The sequence below is a fragment of the Lycorma delicatula genome, chromosome 2 (assembly GCF_047948215.1).
Source record: "Lycorma delicatula isolate Av1 chromosome 2, ASM4794821v1, whole genome shotgun sequence".
NCBI classification, from domain to species: domain Eukaryota; kingdom Metazoa; phylum Arthropoda; class Insecta; order Hemiptera; family Fulgoridae; genus Lycorma; species Lycorma delicatula.
This window is the reverse complement of record NC_134456.1, coordinates 157,928,176-157,951,608: the sequence shown is the minus strand read 5'-3', so window position 1 is coordinate 157,951,608 and position 23,433 is coordinate 157,928,176. Positions and strand designations below refer to the sequence as shown.

At 33.9% G+C, this 23,433-nt stretch overlaps 1 protein-coding gene across 1 annotated transcript in view; it reads right to left on the bottom strand.

The window, feature by feature from the left end:
- Positions 1–1,494: 1,494 nt before the first annotated feature.
- Rab14 (RAS oncogene family member Rab14) overlaps positions 1,495–23,433 on the bottom strand; it is a 91,213-nt gene continuing 69,274 nt past the window's right edge. Inside the window, exons 5-8 of the mRNA XM_075356545.1 lie at positions 20,673–20,791; positions 9,669–9,737; positions 9,030–9,138; positions 1,495–1,618 (exon numbers count right to left, since the gene is read on the bottom strand). Of these exons, the coding sequence (XP_075212660.1) occupies positions 9,030–9,138; positions 9,669–9,737; positions 20,673–20,791 (297 nt within the window). The 3' untranslated portion in view covers positions 1,495–1,618. The remainder of the gene's footprint in view (positions 1,619–9,029; positions 9,139–9,668; positions 9,738–20,672; positions 20,792–23,433) is intronic.

Here is a 23,433-nt window from a genome sequence, read left to right as displayed (position 1 = left end):
TAGTTAAAGTCATATTGCACTTCAATATAATTATAGTAAATGATAATTTTAAAATATTGTCTATTGATGTTTTCTTCAGTATATATTACAGCCTACATTGTTTAAAAACAAATAAAAGTCATAGATTCTCTTAGATACTTTTATACCTAAAAGTAATCTTATAATTTATTGAATCGTAATATAAATATGAATTTTAATTACTTTTTCTAATTTTAGAAATATGAATGTCAAATACTATCCCTTTTTACACAAGTATTTTTTTCTAAACTGACTACCTTAAAAAAAAGTATATGTTTTTTTAAATATTAAAAAATAGTTTTTTTTTGCAAATAAAAATACATTTACAACAACAATAATTAACATTAATAAAGCACTGGATTTCTACAAACAAATAACCATTTTAAAAATATTACATATTTTTATAAAATATTTATAATAATAAATGCAAAATATATGAATGTTACATAAAGGGCATGAAATAAGCAGCTAATTACTAATTAAAACAATTACGTGATAAATATATTAAATAATAATATATAAATATATATATATATAATACATTTATTTATACTTGTTATTATTAATCTTGTCTAACATACTACAGGAAATTTTTATATAAACAATCACCCATTTTCAACAGACCTGCTTTCTAAATTAACAATATGTCTACCAACACACGCACAAAAATATGTCTATGCGTGTACCTATGAATATTCATTCTCACAAAAATGCATGTATCGTACGTACTCAAAAATATTACTGCTTAAAGTACATTAGTTGTAACAATAAATATATTTTTTTAATAAGATATAGCAGTAGAAACAGATCAAAGAATTAATGATATATGTATATATTTCATTTTAATTATAATACAATATAATAATCATAAAACCAAGAAGGAACTTACCTCTAACCTTTAATCATATAATATAATCAATACAGTTTCAACAATTTAAAATTAATAAAATATATAATATTCCATAAAAACTAAATTCTTGCCCATCAACTCATTCTAAATATATTACATACAATTTAGTGCAAATATCATGTGAAGGGGATCTAAGCACTTCGATACATGATTTTTTTTTTTTTGTAAATTTAAATTAATTAATTAAATGTTTAATGTATAACTGTTGTTAATATTAACATATACATATCATATTTAAAGGATAACAGCCAGGACATTTTATTGGTGATATGAACGAAAATAATTAAAATAACATGAAAATGTAACACAAGAAGGGAAAGAATGTGCATGGATATAAAAGCAGGGCTTTTACAAATTCAGTAATTTATTTATATATGATGGGTTTGTCAGACTGACCAAGATATATATATATATATATATATATATCAATCAATTGATATTTTATATATATATATATATATATACACATTCACTTTATCCATGTTTTAATATCAACACTCTGCACTTATACTGAATTAAATTTTTTACATCTGTGTATATATATATATATTGTGTGTGTGTGTATGTGTGTGTGTGTGTGTGTGTGTGTGTGTGTGTGTGTGTGTGTGTGTATCACAAATCACTAAATATAACAATTTTTTTCTGAATCCACATCATAGGTAGCAGCACCAATCATCGTAGTCAAATGACCTGTACAAAATAAACATACTAAGATAAGATAACTCCAACATTGAAAAACATTAACTCAGTTAATTACAATACATTTAAGTATTGTAAATACATGACTAAAATCTGAAGTTTAAAGATGGAGCTTCATTATTAACAAATAAATTTTTTAATAAAGTTATTAAAAATCAAAGAGTAAAATAAATAAACAACTACAACAATCAAATTTAAAAATAAAATTTGCTAAATTCACTTAAAGGTTTAATATTTTTTAGTTTTAATCTATACACTAAGTTTAAGGCAGAAATAGCATTCATCCTTTACCAAAGAAAGGAAAAGTTGAAAAGTAATTTTTTGTTCAAACAATCCCAAATATTTGAAGCGTTTTAAAATAATTGATTCTATCATAAGACATTATTACCTTCTATTTATTAATATGTTAATACAGTGTACAATTTAATTGCTAACTTAGAGGTATGGAATGATCATGGAAACAAAATTTAATAATTTTATTGTATTTATTTAACAATCATTATTTACTTGTCTGCTTAATAAAATGGTTAATAAATCTGTCAGTGTTAATGAGAAAGACGCTCCATGATCTTTCATTGTTTTATAACTGAAACAGCTAAGTGCTGTATTAAAAACGTGAAAACAACTTGATGGAGTACTCAATTACACATAACTTGTGGTAAAAATAATTTTGTTAGGTGTTAAAATTAAATTTAAATGTCCTACTTCATAACACCTGCTTAATATGATGTTAGTGATTATATTGAACTGTTTTTAAAGTTAACTTTGTTTTTTCCTTTCAAGATCCTTAAATAGTACTGTTATAGGAATTCATGGACACATTATAAAACTGTTTTAGAACTAAGAAATGACGATGGTGTAAATATTTTGTGCCCCCAGATTACTAGGAACACCAATAATAATTTTAAACGTAAGTTGTATTATTTTATTTTTAAACTACATACTTTGAAAAAGGCATTTCAGTACAAAAATAAAGTAAGATAACATTATAGTGCAAAAATAGAGTAAAAATAAATAAAATAGAATAAAAAAAATTCCAAATTCTGATAAACCAATTTACCACAATCCTAGCTCTTTTTTATTTTTTCTGTTTTAGCCTCAAGAACCACTGTAATCTTAGAGGATGATAAATATGAATGTAAATGAAGTGTAGTCTTGTACAGTCCCAGGTCAACCATTTCTGAGATGTGTGGTAATTGAAACCCAACCACCAACGAACTGAAGCAACACTTAGGTGCTGGATTACAGAAGCATATAATCGACCACAAAAAGGAGCTTACCAGAATATTTAAAGAACTGCAGGCGCTTAAGGAAGTGTCGCCTCCTTTAGTTAGCATAACACAGGCGACTCAGACTGATGAAATCTGGGGCAGAGACATCACCAAAATCATGGATGAAGACATTAATGACAAGGAGCTCGTGCGACTGGTGACCAAGACATTGGCCAGCAGAAACGTTAAAGAACCTGAAGTATATTAAGAATGGGGCGGAAGCAGAAGGTGATGTGGCGCAGTTGTATAAACTATTGGGGCGACAAACTGAGGGACAATCAGTACTGCAGACTGGTGTCGTAACGGAATAACTGTAAAAACATGAAATTAAGTCCAGAGATGTTACAGGGATGGTACAATTATGGGTAGAAGTGCGTCCGCTGTGAGCAAGATGCATTATACAGTGCACTACGCATTGGCGGACAGAGAGCAGAAGACACTGACTGCGATACTACTGGGGATTAGAGCGATTGATTTGCAGAAACTGATGTTTATCATACCGGAAGGTAGAATTAGCCATATGATAAGAGAAGATGGTGGCATAAACAGGCAGAGGACGGGAGAACTCGATTAGAATCTTTACCGCCCCTTCGAAACAGAGAATTCAAAGAGCTAAATCACTGGCAGTTGAGAGATCTACTCCGGTGGTCGAGGAAAGTAGAACTTTGGTAGTGAAAGCAACTGATAAGACTTATGCTGATCTGCTAAGACAAATGAATGAGACCGTAACACAGGAGGAGGCGGGTAAACATCTCTCGCTCAGAAGAGCGAGAGAGGAACTTTGTATCAGAGTTAAAGGATCACAGAAGGCAAAAGAGTTAAAAAATACACTGTGCAAAGAAGCTGTCAATCTCTATGTTGATTTCAGGACAAGAGGGAGCCGAAGAACCATAGTACACATTGAAGACAAAGAGAGGGGAACACCTGAACAGGAAATCCAACACGCAGTAGCTCAGGTGGTTGGTGGGGAGGAGGAATTTAGAGTGACATCAGTACGTCCTGCCTTTGAAGAAACAAGGAAACACCACAGTTGTTACTAGTCACAGCGCAGCAGTTAGACTTATTGAGAGTCGAATATGCATCGGATGGGTGCACTGTTGTGCTTATGAGCGAGAGACAGCTGATAGGTGCTACAGATGTTGTGGGATAGGCCACGTGGCATCAAATTGTCAGGGTACCGATCGTAGAAACCTTTGCTTTAACTGCAGGAAAACAGGAGGTAAGAGGGCACAGTGTGAGGACCCAGCAGCCTGTGCATTTTGCGGTGTGGAGGGCCATGGGCAGGTAGTCGCACGACAAAATGAGATATCTGCAATTTAATGCAAACAAGAGCCGGTGGGCTATGGACCTCTGTTATGAAGTCGCACAGAGAGAGAATGTTGACATAATACTTAGTACGGATAGTAGATAAAGCAGCAGCCAGCACCTGGAGGACCACGAAGATACCAGTAGTGATCCTATTGGATGTAAGAAATGCCTTTAACTCCCTCAGCTGGGAGTCAATTTTCCAGAGGTTGGGGGAGTGGGGCATAGATGGGTACACGAGAAGAGTGGTCCAAAGCTACTTAGATGAAAGGAACCTCATCTATAGACTTGGAGGTTCTGAGCTGTGGATTTGTTCCACATGCGGGGTACCCAGGGGTCAGTCCTGGATCCCCTGCTGTGGAACATTGTGTATGATGGGGTTCTGAAGCTGTATTATCCGGACGGCGTGACTCCAATTGCTTATGCAGACCTCGCTCTCGTCATGGTAGCTAAGACAGAGGAAGCAGTTGCTATGGCTAATACTGCAATACTGTTGGAGAATGGATGCGAGACAGAGGTCTGCGGTTATTGCAGGAAAATACAAAATATATCAATATGACGGAGGGATGAGTGCTAGAACCCATAACAATATGCATAGAGGGTGAGGCAGTCCAACCATGGGACACTGCCAAATATTTGGGTGTGTGGTTGGACTGTAGTAGGAAATTCACGCCCCACGTTCATGAGAGAGGTGATAACGCTGGACTGTTGGTGAAGAAACTTACTAGACTACTCGCTAATGTTGGAGGACCCCAAGCATCCAACTCGGTTATTGTATGGGGTTCCTGTGTGGGACAGAGACTTATAATTTGAGCACAACAGACGAATACTCGAGGGGTGCAGAGGCGCATTGCTCTCAAGACTATCTTGGTGTATGCTTGTATCAACGAAGGTAGTAATGGTTGTAGCAGGAATTCCACCTCTGCAGCAACTAGCCACACAATGTGCTCTAAGATATAATGATGAATCAAGAGAGGAAGCACAGGCTGTTTTAATGCGTGATTGGCAACACAGATGGGATGTGTCCACCAAGGACAGGTGGATACATCGGCTGATTCCCTGGATTAAGGTCTGGGTTGGGAGGAGGTTTGGTAAGTCTAACACAGTTCTTGACAGGGCATGGGAGTTTAGGAGTTGCCTGTACAGTCACAGGAGGGTGGAGAATCACAACTGCCCTTATTGTGGGGAACCTGACACACCGGAGGACATGGTATTCCAGTGCCCAAGGTGGGAGGTGCAGCAATGAGGGTGTGTCATGAACACAGGGGCGATCGACATAGAGTGAATAGTAGTGACCGTGCTGGCAACTGAGGGGAATTTTCACATGAGGGCGACGTTCATGTCGGGGATACTAAAAGAAAAAGGGGTAAGCGAGGGGGCGGGGGACAGCGTCAGCTGGAGTCATCATCTGCCTGTGGGAACGTGTTACACGGGTGGGCGGCGGTGATGAAGGTCAGGGACTCTCAAGCCCCTGAGCTATTAAGACCAAGAACCGGCAGGGATCCCCTCGGAGTTACTCCTCTTACAGGCAGGCACAAAAGACGAAGACCCAGTTGCGGAGATGGGGTGGCTGGGAATGACATAGCTGAGCCTGGCTGCCTACCCTCGTGGTTAGAGGCGAAGGCACTTCCTGGAGCTATATGATGTTTTAATGTGTATCCAGCTCCGGGAAGCAGGGAAAAACATCAATGGAAACCATTATCCATAATCTACTATTCAAATCCAAAAAGTAACTGCCTTTACTAGGATTTGAACCTTAGAACTCTCAACTTTGAAATCAGCTGATTTGTGATGAGTTTAACCATTAGACCAACCCAGTAGGTTACCCCACAATCCTAGCTGCTTATACTTTTTTATCAATAAATGTACTGAGCATCAATTTCTTTACATTGTACAAGCAAATTCTTATAAAAAAAAGATAGTTACAGTGTTTCTTGTGTTACTATAAGTTAGTTATTAAACACTGTAAATAACTATTATTACTCGTCAAGATTTAGAAAGCACAAACATAGATCCACACTTCGGGTGTCTGAAGTAGTGTTAGCACTGCTATAATGCATCATGAATAGTGCGAGAAGCCAGACCCTGGTCCAGCAATCAATCTCCACCCTGCGCATCAGCTGATCTTTCTAAACTTGAATGAGTAATATCAAATTTATTTTAGTACCTTTAACAATAAAAAAATTAGCTAACAATCCACAAAAAAAGGATGAAGAAAAATTTCAAAGGTAGTCCAAGGGTCAGTCATACTATCATGATAAAAGATTCTAGTGCAACATCCAAGATTACTTTCCAATGCAGAATATAGTCACATATCAACATGGCTGTTTTCAAAATTAGAAGGAGTCCCTGTATGGGTTGATCATCACCTTCCTTCCCTATTCTTTATTTCCTCTTTCTTGAACAAGTGTCATGGGAGTCAGGTCAGTTGCCATATGATTCCATCTGTGATGTCATTCTGGCATCTTCTAGTAGTCAGCAGGGCAGCCTTGCTTCCATATTATAGTTTAGTAGGGTAACAACTCTGGCCAACAACACTGTTTTCTATCCAGAGTTACAAAAGAAAAAACAAATATCTTTTAGGTATATCCTATTCTATTCTATGTAAAGAAAATCTTGTTATACCTCTTTGAAAGATAAATCACAAGAGGTAATTTTTTAAAATAAAACAATTAATTTAAGCAACAAATGCATGCAATCTGTTAAGCTACAAGAGAACATGCAACGTTGCTGTAAGAACTCAATGACAATAGCACCTTTAAACTGAGTAAAAATCTTCAATAAAAGGGTTAGCATAAAAAATAGTTTGATAGACAATGGAATAGTATATTTAATTCTATAGTATTGTTTTAAAGTATGCATTTATAGTCAATCATTAACAGAAGCAACTACAGATTTTATCAGCACACTTATGATAGCAACTTAGTAAACATTACAAATAATTTAAAAATTATATTTTTATTTCTACAACTTCATTATTTAATAAAATATTTTTAGGTTATAATAATTCAATTCCACACAAATTTTCAGTGAACTGAAAGGAACAAAAAAAATGATCGTATAATAATAAATTTTGTTTTTAAATGTGTAAATTATTTCTGTCATAATACTTACAGCCACGCATGAAGTTATCACAGCATTTTTTAACACAAATGATGTTAATAATCAGAATTTGGTATCAACTGAATAATAATGTTATCATTCAGACTAAATATGATAGAAAAAAAACTACTGCCTCTTACAAAAAATCCTAATTTCAGATCATAAATTAGGACTATACCCAGGTGATTTCAAATTGCACAGCAATCTCACGAGAAATGATTCTCTATAGCCAAAAATTAAAAAAAAAATTCATATAAACATAGGTCAGAAAATGGTTCATAAGCATGTTTCAGCTTGCAAAACATTTAGCCGTGCTTTCTGCTACCTCTGTGAAACTGAACTATATTAAAATTCTTGGGGTATAACTCAATGGATAAAGTTAGTGCTTCCTTACGGTCTCTGATCTAAGAAACTGAACAAAAGTGGTCCCAGACCTCTATCTCACTTAAGTTTTAATAAAAACGGGATAAAACACAAAAAAGCTTTGTTGGAAAATACACTTTTTTAGGTCTAGAGTAAAATAACTTTGTTAATTTACCATTAAACAATAAACATTTCTGGTTAACTTTATAGAGAATTTAATTCTGAGAAAATTGATGTAAATAATGTCTATTAAAATTAAACACAAATTTGAGAAGTTCAACTTTAATTACTAACAGAACACATAGACTGGACTGGGAAAGTGATATGATTTTAAACAGAACAATTTACATACTAATGCTAAAAATTATAAAAACAAATTTAAAAACATAATAAAAATTATTTTTTTCATAGGTTGGCAATAACAGCTGATCAACAATTAAGTTTAGTGTCTAGCATTTACATATTCATTTGAGCAGAGTTTGTGCAGTTATTGTTTGGTCAGTCATTCACAATAAGTGATATGACAAATTTGTTTTCATTTGAAGATGGATGTATAAATAAAATTTATGGTAAAGTAAATAAAAATGGACTAGCTACTGTGCATGAATACCGGGAAAATTATACAGATCAAAAGGTACCAGATTGTACCAGATTGAAACATTTGAGGTAAGTTTTAAAACAGGTATGCTTAAACCCAAATGATTCAATGCTGATTGCAAATGTTTTGTGAGGAATGCCAATAGTGAAGAAGTAATATTGAATGTGATACAAGTATCTCCCACCTCAAGCACCAGAAGGTTGTCACATCACTTTCATGTTTTCCAATCAATTGGGTAGCAAACATTACAGGAGCAATAATCATACCCATTCCATCTACAACATTCATACAACTAATTACCACCTGACTTTGATAAGCAGTTGAAATTTTGTCGATGGCTAATTAGAAAATGTGAACATGATCCCAATTTCCTAAGTAATATTCTTATAACTGATGAATCTTGTTTTACAAGAAATGACATTGTAACTTATCAAAACTATCCCACTAGGGAAAAAGAAAATCCCTATGAAGCTGCTACAAGTCATTTCCAATGCACTTTTTTGTTTAATGTGTGGTGTGGCCTTCTTGGTAATAATCTCATAGGCCCTTTTTTCTTACCACCAAGGCTCCATGGAGAGCAGTACTTACCAATTTCATAGAACTTTTGGAAGCTAATACACTTATAGATAGAATATTTTGAATAAAACAATTTAGAAAAAAAAAAAAATATATATATATAAACTATAATAAACATACCAATATAATTATAAAACAAAAAAAAGTTCATAAACAAAGTTACTATTTAAATGGAAACAAACCTTACCTAGCATGAGCAAGAATCTTTGCTAGCTTGCTGATCATTAACAATAGTACCTCGAGGTTTCTGCGAAGGCTTATGCTGTACACCTGATTCAGCAGCATTTAAATCCAACCTAAATCAGAAAAATATACCACACAGCCAATTAAAAAGTCATATTGTCTGGTCATATATATTTGTTCTTAAAGATCTGATTTTAAATATGAAAGCACATCTTTTTCAAGAGTTTTTTCCCCAAGAAGGTACAAAGCGTCAACCCAATGGCAAAAAGATTTTCTATTTAAGGCAACTTAACTTCTATTACCCGAACAATACTAACATTAGTTACAAGAGCAGTTTAACTTATGATGTGTTAGCACAACTGGATAATGTAATAGATAATTTCCCATGAGTAGGAAATTTTATAACTCCTCTCAGACATATTACTAATATCAACTCAAATGTAAAATTCTATTAAACGCTTCTCAGTCAAAAGTGAAGACTGGTTTTAATAAATTTTTATAACATCATATATTATTATTATTATTTACACAGCTATCAATCCAATCTTGTTCAACCAGATTTCTGGATTTTGAGTTCTTAAGGAGTTGTGATACAAGATTGAATATACAAATATAATACTCTGTAGTTTTACTTTGTACTTACTTTCCATCCTGGATACTCTGGTAAATCTTTCTTGCGGTTTCCAAAAATGCTTCTTCTACTTTTTCTCCTCTGAAAAAAAAATTTAATTAAATATTTCTGGTATTAATTTCACTCAAAATCTTCAGATAGTGGCGTCCTGAGTTATTCTAAAAATTTCAATGATATTAAAACATTGGTTACATTTCTAAGACACTATTCCTTAAGTATTTCTCTAAAAAAAGGGTCAAAAGTATTTGAAAAATTATTTATCTTATTTACTGTATCAGGTGATAAACAGTAAGAACAACTCTGTAAAGTTAAGGGGTCTCAACTGTTGCTTATGCCAACGATTTAGCTCCCATAGTAATTGCTAGGAGTGAAACAGATGTTATTTCAAAAGCGAATCGTTCAATAGTCATTGCTGAGGAGTGGTTGACTAAGCAGGATTTGAGTTTATCTCCCTGCAAAACTAAAGCAGTAGTTTTGGCTGGAAGGAGGCGGCTGGAGCCTATGCATTTCAAGGTGAAGGGGCACTCCATAGTTCAGGAGAATGAAGTTAAATACCTGGGCTTCTGGATTGACCATAGGCACTCATTTTCTGCACATGTTGGCAAAGAAGGTTGAGAAGATCACCTGGGCTCTCAATAGGTTACTCACAAACATAGGTGGCCCTAAATCTTCAGGTGTGAGATATACGTATATGTAGTTAACTCTATAATTCTTTATGGGTTCCCTGTGTGGAAAAAAAAAAACTAGTTTTCAAAAATTCATAAAAATTTAGGGGTGCGTATATCAACATTAATTTTATTTATGGTAAAACTACTAACATATACCTACATATAAAAAAAATAATTCAAACTGTGTATGCCATCATCTTTGCCTCTTGAAAAAATTACCAAATATGAAATTTCACCGTTTTTCATGTTCAACTTTATTGGTAATTATCTCATAGAAAGAAGAGAGATAGGTAAATAAACTACTAGACCAATCTTTTACATTGGGAAAATATGATTAAATTGCTTTTATGTTTCATCCTTCCAGGACCAATAATTCTTTAGTTATGATTTTTTCTGTAAATCCTTACACTCACAAAAATAGGTGTGCGCATGTAACAAAAATGGCCGCCACAAGTAAACTTCTTAAATAAAAAAAAAATAAAAAAATAAAAATAGTTTTAAGGTCCTGAAACATGTAGGAAACAAGTGGGTAAGAAAATTTTTTTTAATTGTCGAAGCAACCAGCTTATGTTTTTTTGGAACACTTCAAATTGATCAACACGTTAGCAGTGCAGCTAGCAGCATAACTGTAGAAAAAAGAAAAAGATCAACTTTTCAATGTATAAAATGTAATAAAGGTGTACATCCATTATGTTTGCCACATCATATTCGCTAAATTTTTATGTAGGTTTATAAGTAAAATAATTTAGGCTAAGAATTGCTTTACGGTATTCAATTTTTTGTTATCTTATAGTTTTGAAAAAAGCATCTTTCATGTAATGTTATACAAGTAAATGCAGACTGTAATGCTAATATAGATAAAACATATTCGAAGAACTAAAAACTCAAAAACCATATGTTTTTCAATAAACATGACTTTATTTTCTACAGATTTCTTTCAAATTTTGTGATTGTATACAGTTTTAGTTATAGTTTTTAGTGAAATAAAATGTTTTTGGAAACATATTTGGTGAGTAATTTTTTATATTTTTATTTGATTTTTTCTTTTCTTTTATGTTAATAAATTACCTAATAGAATATCTATTTAAGTACAATTTAAAAAAAAAAATCATTACGGTTTGCCAAAAATAATGGTTTTTAAGAGAAAAAATGTAAAATAGTGACAAACTGCCAAAAACGGATCTGGTATTTCTCAGTAGTCCAATCACAAAAATCGCTGATATTTTTTGGATAAATTTTTTACTCGCTCTGGTATCAAAAGGGTTAAGGCGTTGCTGTTACTGGAGTGAGTCACAAGACAAGCTGTATCATAATTTCCCATCTAAAATTTTCAAAGAAATATTTTGAACTTCACTCCTAAGATTCTGTGTAAATATACTGCCTGAGTATATTTGAGGTGAGTGGGAGGGGAAAGAGTTTATTAGTGTACAAATTTAATAAAACCTCTACTGATTTTAGAGTGAATTCATTTTGGTAAAAAATATAACAATTTTTTTTTTTAATAAGTATTTTACATCCCTTTAGTAATAGCCAACATTTTTTGTGGAAAATACACGCTAGTTCAAACTGAAAGCTAAGTTGCCATATTGGTCTAGGTTTTGTATTCGATTTCACATTCATTGCTAATATAATCAAAATAATGGTTTGTGTTTACTATTTTATTTCTTGATTGCACATAAAACTAACAGAAAAAATGACCACAAAAACACTTTTCAAAAAGTGTTGAAATATTTTTAAATATTTCAATTTAATATGTGACCTTATAAAATTAGATTTTTCACTCGCTTAAACAGCAGTAAAAATCTACAGTACCATTAATTTTAATTAATTCTCCTAACACTTTTTTCTTACCCTATCATTTTATTACTGCAAATTATCTTCAAAGAAAAACAACCTTTTTGACTACTTTTTAATGCAACCCAACTTTACCCACCATATGAAATTTGCAAAGCATCTACTCCTATCAACTTTCTAATAAAACCTTTTCTCATTACCTTCACCCATTTCCAGTACTTTTCAATGTTCATTTAAAACAAGTAAGAAAATGTTTGTAATAATGTACAACAATCATTATATTACTAATGAACTGGTAAATAAATGTAAACAACATTAAATATTATGTGTCTGCAAAGAGAAGTAGTTTACAAGAAAATGATTATCTAGTCCATTGTTTCAAGACTAAAATGAAGTCAACATTATGTGATTGTTATGGTACTTTTTCCTCTCAATCTCAAAACATAGAAATTATTTTAACTTTTTTGAACATCATTTTCATCCCTGTAACAGTTACTTGTAATTACTGTATACTTTTTTTGTTAAGCTCATGAACTTCTATTAATTGAAGAACAGCCAGTAACTGAAAATTGTTAATTGGAATTTGGGAAGCACAATGAATTGGTTACTAGGCAATTATAAGACATATTTCTGGGACTTTTTCAGCAGACTGAAATTACTCAGCAAGGGTAGTTTTAGCTAACTGCTTTTTCAGTTTTTGGAAGAAATTTTGTATATGTTAACGTTAAAAGGATTGGAAATAAAATAGGAATGTCATAAAATGCTTACCATTATTATGAAATTAATTATTAACCTTCATCCTGACCCCCATAGGGGAGATACCTTCTACCACCTCCTTTGTTACAAGCCCTTATGGACTTTACCAGAGGTCATCTTTGAAACCTCGGCTTTTGACATATTCAATCCACCTCAGCCAAGATGCCACTGATGGGAATACCACAAGTGACATTCCCATCAGTGTACTACCACTTAATGAACTCAAAACAAAACACACCTTATAGAGTCTTAAGCTAAACTGAAAGTACCAAATTAAAAAAGGAATTGAACTACCTACCCGTAGAAGGTAAAAGTGAGTTCAACATACAACACGAAACATAAAAATATTACACGGAACAATAACAACACAATAAAATTGAAACAAAACAAAGGACAAAAACAACAGAAAAAACATAATTTATAAAACAAAACATCAACAAAATAGAATAAAAGAGAAATCCAAGCAGAGTTCTAGATCCCCTCTCAGCAACTTTTTCCTTTGCTAAGTATACTACAAAACTCTCTACTATTGCCTATTCAGCTTGCTCCTGAGTTTACACAGAGATCCAAAGCCGACCCGATGAGATCAAGCCGACAGATGGTCTCTGTACGCATTAACTTGTATTTCAAGCACTCATAGAGAACATGGTAGATGTCATCCAATGGTCCACACTGAGGGCACATCCCAGAATCTACCAGGCCAAATTTCTGCAGTCTGTTCCTAAACGCACCATGACCAGAAAGAAATTTTGTCACATATTTATTAGGATGCACCCAAGAGGCATCCAGCAAACAACATTTGGAGAGAGGTCATGCATATAACGCCCACCCTCTGTCTCATCCTGTCTGGCCTGCCACAAGGCATTGCCATGTTGTTCAATTTCTCGAACTTTATCTGAAGTCAACTCAATGGACTTCTTAGCTACGTAATGCTGCTACTTCTCAGATACAATCAAGTCTATCAGTTTCACGCCTGCAATCACTGAGACTACCTCCCATGAAATAGTATGGTAACCACTCGTTACAGTTAACAATATTAGGTGTTGAGCCCTTAATAATATTTCCCGATAACTTTTACGTTTTAGCCTATCTGCCCAAACAGGCGCTGCTTATAACATAATAGCCTCCTCGCACACCCCTTTATACAGGATGCTCATGGTCTTAAAGTTAAGACCCCAATCAGGATTGACCACACGTTGAATATCGAAGAAGGCATGCAGGCCCTCTCTGTGACATATTGAAGGTGCTTCTTAAATTGCAGTTTCTCATCAAGAAACACCCCAAGGTACTTTTGAACCTGAACATACTTTATACGCTGCTCTGCCATTGAAACACGGACACACTTATTCACTGTCAAACAGCCTTTGAGGAGCATCATCTTTCCTAGGCAAAACGTCATCTTGTGTTGATGATCCCACAACTCAAGCATCCTGCAAGCCTGAGTGGCTCAAAGTTCAACCTCCCTCCTCAAGTTTCCTTCGACCGGCAGAGCCCATTGTCAGCATAAGCCACGATGCAACTCACTGGGCAACCTCAGCTGCAGGAGAGAATCAAACTCCATAACCCACAATAATGGACCCAACATAATGACCTGGGGACATCCCTTAGGCGGCATCTTGCCAACCTCATCGTCGCCCTCACGGAGCAGCACATCCCGATGACTGAAGTAACTTTGCATAACTTGCAAATCACTTACAGTACATTCTCTTTTTTGGAGTTGGTAAATAGCGAAGGCCACCATAGATTATTAAATGCTCTGGAAACATCCAGGACATATTCCGTTCCAGTGGCTATTACCACATTCATCACACAGAGTATGGCATCCTCCGTACCCGTTCTGGGATGAAACCTGTACTGATTCTCCATCAACAATCTTTGTGAGGTTATCTCTCATTTATATACAGATGCAGAACCTTTTCAAAGACCTTGCCAATAACCGGAAGTAATGTCAGAGGCCTATATGACGAACAAACAGCAGGATCCTTGTCGCCACCTTTAACCAACAATTTCACAACCCCCTTCTTCTAACACACAGGGAAGTACCTTCCAAACAACAATTTATTAAATATACATGTGACAACTCTCACACTCACTCCAACCGAGCAAACAAGAAGCTCTGTCGTTATTCCATCAAAGCCTGGGGCCCTACCCCTACCTAAACTACAGATAGCTTGACGCAACTCAGCATCAGTGATCTCCAAGGACACTGCACCCTCGCAGAACTGCACAACCTCTCGCCGCACCCGCAGATGGTATACGATCTCTCCAACTTCACTATTATCAGGCAGTAAATAGTCTAGTAATTTGTGTAAAATCTCAGCCGAAATTACACCAAACCTGGTCGAGAGAGCAGACAGAAGAATGTCCTTTTGTTGTTTGTGTCCCAAGACCCTATATACTACACCTCAGAGATCCCTGCTCCCCTGCTCACGAACAAAGGAATGCCAGGAGTCCCTTTTTGTAGTCCAGACTTTTTTGAAAGTAATGGTACCTCAGGGCCCTGAATTCAGCAACAAGGACGGCCTGTCGTTCCAGATCACCCTCATGTTGAGAAGTTTTCTGCAAATGACAAACCGCCCTCTTCATGCCGGACAGCTACCTATTCCACTATGATGCAATCCTCTCTCGACTGGAACTTCAGGGAATTGAACACTCAGCAGCATCAAGAAAAGCTGCCGAAAAACCAACTGCCAGATCTTCCAAATCCAAGACATCCAGACTCTGATCCAAAACTCAGAGCCTGGTTGAAAGTAAATCAACAAATTTCTTCCAGTCCACATGCCTGTGCAGGAAACAACCCTGCTGAACTGGAACGTTACATCGGTAGCGCTCTCTCAAGCCACCAGCAATCATAGACAATCAATCAATGATCACTCGAGCAATCATCAACTACCTTTTAATTACAAATATTGGCAGGGATAAACCTACCAACGGTAACATCAATGTTCGTTCCATCAAACAATTGACACCCATCTACCACACCTACATAAGTGGGCAACTCACCAGGTACATTATATACCTGTAGAATATGCTGGGCCAAAAAGCCCTCTATTAATTCACCACCAACATCGGTGAAACCGCTATGCCACAACAGTGACTTAGCATTCACATCCGCACCTATAAGGAGTGGACTAGTGACAGAGAATCATAGGATTTTATCCCAGACCTCAAGATGACGATCAGCAGGAACTCTATAATGGAAATATGAACTAGCGACATAAAGATGCAAGTTCTGAATATTCACATGGACAACAATATGATGATTATCCGAAAGCTGTAGAATAAAGACACAACCAAGTTCCCTTCTCACAAAACAGCAGACATGCTTTCAGAACCTCTTCCAACGAGAAAAACTTGGCCTATCATAGAACACAATATATGGATCCTGCAACAAAACAACATCAAAGTAATGCAATTTCTCTAAACTCAACCTGAGCAATGTAAGCACCCTGAGTATTCAACTGATCAAATCTAATCATTTAATGAAATATAATTATAGTACATATTGAGAGCTCTATGATAACATCCACAATCATTACTGTTCACAGAGTGCTTATGATCCTTCGAAGACATTTGCAATTAATACAAGTCGGACTCTCCAACTTCTTTGGACACTCCTCTCACATGTATCCTTCATTACCACAATGAGTGGAAACTGCAGGATCTTCACAGAAGTTAGCCCTGTGACCAAACCTGCAGCACTTAACAACAGCGCAAAGAAGAGAAGTTTACAAACAATCTGCCCTCTGCATCGAAGCTGCTGAAAAGTTTAGGACTAACCTCAAATATCCCATGATAGCGCTCCGCCTCATGCCTACTCAATTTAAATAATAATCGACATTCAGACTTGATTGTAGTCTCATCCACCTGAGTATTTTGCTCCCTAATGAGAGCCATTAATTAATTCTTCCTCAGACAGCCTTCGACATATGACATATGACAATCTATGTCATAAAAAATCAGTTTAGGATGTTTTTTACCTTTAGGTTCAACTTTCATGTCAGACTTTCTGACTTTCAAGAACTCAGATAACCTGCAGTTTCTTTGTCATCGGCAATGACGACTAAACCCTTCTTCATCTCTCTAACATTATGAATTCTCAGGTTTTGCCTCTTATGTCGAAGGACGGCCTAAAACTCATCCTTCATCTCCTTAGTTGTTTTAATAGCTGCCCTCTCCTTTAAGTTGATGAACACAACCTCTGGCTGCTTATGGGATAGACTAGCCTCCCACATCCCTTTCAGAACCTCTGCATAGCGTTTACCTTGTGGAACCACAGGAGGGGCAGAAACTATCTCCATCACAACCTCTCTCACCTCAGGCTTACTAGCCAATCTTTCATAGCCTTGAGCCAAGGCCTCAACAATGGGTTTAAGTTCCCTGATCTTAGGGAGGATCTTAGAGAGCACATTAATTACAGAGGTCAATAAATTTTAATTACAGAGAAGCTTGTAGTCCTTGAGGGTATCATACCCTCAAGGACTACAAGCATATTAACAAGATATATTAAAATATGGTTGTCAGCAAACAGGAGGTTTGTTTGTAATTATCTTAACAATTGAAAGATATTTTATTATTTAGTCTTATTAAATACATTAAAGTATGGTTGTAAGAAAACTGGGGGTTTGTCTTTGTAATGGTCCTAAAAATTGGACGTATTTTTTCTCTCTAAATTTTTTTTTTCTGTACAGGTAGCTTTTTTTGTGGAGGCTTGTTTGTCTTCTTTTTTTTCAAAAGTTATTAGTTTACATGATGGGATGGAGGAGATGGTAAAGGGATTTTAAAATTATATCGATAAAACCATTGATTTAGCAATTTCAATGCAAAAGTCATAATATGATTATGACTTTTGCATTATCATAATATGATTATGATAATATGATGTTAGGATGAGTTTTTTTATCAAGGAACAAACTGTTGATAAGGTTCAGGTGGAATATATATGTAACTTGTCTATAGCAGACAAGGTATTGTCTATATATGTACCTTGAATTAGAGTATCATCTATCCAAGTGTTTGATGATCCTAACCTTATTAGGTTGGATATTAAGTATCTTATTGTACTCAATATTAGCCTCCTGCTTGGAGCCTACTGAATACAGAGGTTGGTAACATCAGCCATGACAGCACCAAATTTAAAGCTGATCACAATTATGACTTATTGATGTTTCTATTTCAAGATGCATTCCTAATCAGTAAATAATTAAGTTTTTAATACAGTGACCAGATTACCCCTTCACTTCTTTAGGCAGTTCTCATAACTTTTTGAGTCATTTTTTGTAGAAGTTTGTGAAGTTAATATAATGCCATCTTAATAAATTAAACTCAGATGTGGGAATTCTCTACAATCCATAAAGATACTGTAATTTCATATATTAGTTTTGGAGTATAAGAAATAATAATAGAAACAGTAAGAAAAATAATTATTCAAATAGAATTGATACAGCCAAGGTCAATAAACTCACTGGGTTGCCAAGTGGTTAAACTTGTCATCGTAAGATCAGCTAATTTTTGAAGTCGAGAATTCTACATTTGAGTCATTGTAAAGGTATAATTGGCTTTTATGTTATCTTAAAGGTATTAGGCTTTTATATGGATTTGAATGTTAGACTATGGATACTGGTGTTGTTTGATGGTTGGGTTTCAATTAACTATGTCTCAGGAATGGTCAACCTGAGTCTGTTCAAGACTACATGTTTACCAGTAGATTTACACTTACATTACACCATGTCTGCACCTACAACAGACAAGCCAATAGCAGTGATTGCATCTGCTAATCTATACACACACACACACCCAAGACAAAGCAGTAGCTAGAAAACTGGTTGGAGAAATCACAACAAGCAAGGTTGATAATTAATGACAAAACTTTACTATATTCTTATTGAAAACAAATGGACTTATTAAAAATAAGCTTAAAAAGCGAATTAAAAGGTAATATTCATCAAACTTTTCAGTAAGTTTTAATTTCATGAAGTCAAATTAAAAAGAACTGCCAAAACTAATTTGTTACTAATTATTTTTTGAATTTTGATATAAAAAATTAATTGAGAATGTTTTCCATTATATATTCTTTTAAGTTTATTTTATTCAAATTTTTTATTTTTACTAGGATGGCTTTATGAAAAGTTTTTTTTTGTAAAATTCAAAGGGAAAAAATCTTTGCCTTTGAATTTTAATTATTAAATGAACATTCAGTTTTTTATATGTGTTCTTGAAGAATTTTATATTCACATTACAAAAATTGGTGTAATTTTTTTTTTTTAGATATAACATTTAAACCAGAAATGTGCAACTTAATCATCTTTTTTCATAACACATCCCCAAAATTGTGCTAACTTCTTTTTTAATAATTTCACAAATAATACAACCTCTGTGTAAAATTTCAGCCTGTTTGGAATTTTGTGAGATTTAGGCTGAAATTTTACTGTAGGGACTGGATTGTTACAGTTTCACTGATATTTATATTCTGATATTAAAAGCATTTTCATGCAAGAATTTAAGGGAATTAGTATGGAAAACTTAAGGTAAAAATAGTGCTAGAATTATAGTAATACACATTCCAATTCCAGAGATTCATAGTTTACACTGAGTTGTAGTCTGTTTTTTCTCAATTCCTTTTTTTTACACAATCATTATATGCACAATTTCTGGATGTGTTTTAAAAAAAATGGTGATGTAGTTGTGTATTCTGGTGTTTTCCAAATCTCTAAAAATAAAAAATATATGTAAAAACCGAGATATCATGTGACAAAACAACAGAATATTTTATGCGAAAAAAATGGATGCAGTAAGTCAGAATTTTATGAATAGGTCAAAACTAATACAGAAAACTTCTTTAAACATTGGGCAATGAAAATAAATTAAATACTACTTTAAATAATATATAATGTTTTAATTTCTATAAAATTAAACTATTTCTATAACTTTTGTCATTTTTTAAAAATTTCCATTACATTTTACAGGTTAAAAAGTTTAATTTGAACAGATTTTTGGTGATAAGAATACCTCTTTACATGAACGTAAATAAAAAGTTCATTATTGAAAATGTATAGTTCATTTTAAAAATAATGACCTCAAGTAAGTCAATTGCACATAAAAGATGAAACTCATAATTTTCTGAGGAGCAAAAATAAATTATTCTCTTTATTTTAAAAAAATTTCATATTGAAAAAAGAGATACCTACTCTGAGGTAGAATAAACCACAAAAAATATTTTTTTCTCAAAGTAAAAAAGATTGAGTAACTTCAAATAAAATGTAATGCAATGCATAAAAGAAAAACAGTAGACTAGGACTGCCACCAAAAGCTCTTCCAAAAAAATATGATTAAAACCAAATTAAGTCTGATGCAGTTTATTTAAATATTTTCAAAATATAAATTTGAAAATTCCTATATTTTTCAATCTATGTTTAAAATTTACAGTTATACAATTTTCTGGTATGTAATTACAATATATAAAAACAGAAATATTTGAATGTTTTATAATACAGATATAAATATATGATACAGAATGGATGATTAAAACATCTTTGCAATGGATTCAATGAAACAGGTGTTTATTCTAATAAAAAATTCTAATTATAAGAGATTCTCTAAGTCCAACTTTCTCATAACAGCAATGTATTTTTTTAACTCATTAATACAGCTCTTTTTTAGGAAAGGCATAACATCAAAAAATTTCCTTTTCAGATTTGAAAACAAAATTCTGCAAACTGTTACTAATAATAACAATGCAAATTAGAAATTAGAATACTGTACAAATTTACAACAGAAAGTTTAGACACAAAACACTTACGTTTTGGCACTGGCTTCTACAAACATCAAACCATTTTCTTCAGCAAAATCTTTAGCTTCATTATATGAGACATCTCTCTGGTCCTCCAAATCACGTTTATTACCAATAAGGAATATCACCTAATCAAAACATTTATTGCACTTTTTATTAACAGAATAACCTGATTCATTTATATAATTATCATTTATATGTTTTTATTAATACTTTTTTTAGTTAACTTTCTTATAACAATGAATTTGCAAACTCATCAGGTTTTGTACTTTTTAATAATAAAAAATGATTTATGATAAATATAATTTTAATAATAAAAAAATTAACTCATATTTTACACTGTTATTGTAATGAATAAAATTAAAACATTACAAATATCCTTCTAACCTTTCTTTGTTTGTTTCAATGTTGACAACTATCAGTATAACACTATTACAGTTTTGAAATCACCTTGCAAGCAAAGGTCATATGGTTTTTCCCCTTCCATTGCCTAAGGTTTCTCCTCATTCCTCTACACCAAGATAATAATACAATACTGAACTGTTCCGTATCTCTTTACAGATCAATGTTTCATCAACTCATCTTACAGTAAAATATTTATTGCATTACTCTGGTGGACATAAGAATTTACTACCTCACATCTGAAACTTTTTATTCTACGTAAAATATTTCTCTAATTTTCCCACAGGTTCAAAAATTTGGAAATGTTAGGGCTAAATTTAAATATGATCTTTAAAAACTGAAAAATTTGTAAAAACTTTACAGAAAATCTAAATAAATTATAATCTGGAAGTCAATACCCCCTGAAATAAATTATAGGTATTTATCACCTGACAAATCTATCATATTTCTGTCACCGTCATCTTCAAAGTTCATTACAATGCGTTGTCAGTGGTCGTCCCGCAATCATTATGAAACTCTTCTACTGAAGGTTTTCTGCATGTCTAATGCATTTTCAACAGTCATCTATTGTTACGTGATTTCTGGCATCTTCCAATAATGTTTTTACTAATTTAGTTGAAATCTACTGGTTTTTGGCTGCCATCTCACCTTTATTATGCACCCAAATTACCGCAGTTAAGTTATTATGCTGGCAGTGATGTGGGAGTAGCCTAACAACTTCATGGTTCATTTCTGTTGCAATGTAGTCAAAGCTGTAGTTTTCTTTGTATTCATTAACAACAGACAGTAATTCAGGAATTGTGAGTGAAGGATTGCAGTATTTTCTTATCTTCTAACAATGAAACAATTTCTGCCTTTTTTGTGTTGGTCACTGGCACTTTCTCTTTGTGAAGAAAGATAGCTAGTGTTACCCATCACAATAACACAGTATTCTTCCAAAGATCGTAACAAATTTACAGACCATTCTCAGAATACATCACCATTAATTTCTTGGTAGAAGTCCCCCATATGCTTTGACTGAAAAACAAAGCACAATTTTTGTATAAAACTAACTTCATAGCAACCAGAGCGGCATATAATTAAACGGGATCCTTTTCCAACCATAAACTTAAGGCCACCACTGCTTGTTGAATTCTGCCAGATATATTTCCTGAAATGGTTCTGGTTTACCCACGTTTCATCTAGGTAAATTATTGTTAAGAATTATTTTGTCTAATTTTGTGCATTTTCTTTAAAACGTTTACCTGAGCAAGAACAATGTCAGACCTCTCAAACAAAAATTTTCTGCCGTCATTACATTATGAAAGCAGAACCCTAATTTTTTAACAAAATTCCAAGAGGAAAATGCACTTCCAGTATATTTTTTTTCAAAAGTTTCTAATTTTACTGCACATCGGATACTCTCCTCTATTGTAAAATTCTTAAATGGAACAACAAACTGTACAAGAGCGGATCAATAAGAACCAGTGTATTAGGAATGAAAATGCAAGTTTTTCAGAATTTTTTTTTTTTAACACAATCTTTAGGAGGATAGGAGGATACACTTCTCTCAATGTGCCTGCCATTTTTTAAACACTCTAAAAGATACAATTTGTCAAACTCTTCAAAATATTGCATCTGTCTCAACAATGACCTCTTTCTTTGAGGTGAATTTTTTTTTCCCAAGAGTACCGTTTTCATGTTGAGTAACAGAAAAAAGTAGCAGGGAGCCAGGTCAGGAGAGTACAGTGGATACGGCAGCAATTCGTAGTACAATTCATGGAATTTGGCAGTGACAATTCTGAATGAGTGAGCTAGTGGTGCATTGTCATGATGAAACAGGACTTTTTTCTTTGGCAAGTATGGCCGTGTCTGTTTCAGTTTCTTGTTGAATTAGTCCACCAATTCACAGTAGTACTGCCCCATGATTGTGCTTCCTTTTTCCAGTAAGTCTATGGGGATTATTTCCTTTGCATCCTAAAAAATCATAGCCATGACTTTTCCAGCAGATGGGACTGTCTTGGCTTTCTTTGAAGCACATTCGCCTGGAAACCCCATTGTTTTGACTGTCATTTGGTCTCTGGCATATAGTAATGGATCCAGGTTTCATCAACAGTGATAATTAGACTAAGTGAAATCCACAGGATTTCGCTTAGAGGTCCAAACACTGCTTCAAGGTTGACAGCCATATCCAAATGTTGTCCAAAGTGAGCAATCACAGCACTCATCAAGCCGGCAGCTTTCCCATTCTTAACTTATCATGTAAAATGCTTACTGCTATTCTGTAAGACACACCTATGGCCTCTGCTACTTTACACACTTTCATTCAGTGATCAGCAAGAATCACTCAAGGCCTTTTCAACGATTTCCTCAGTAACCACATCTGCTG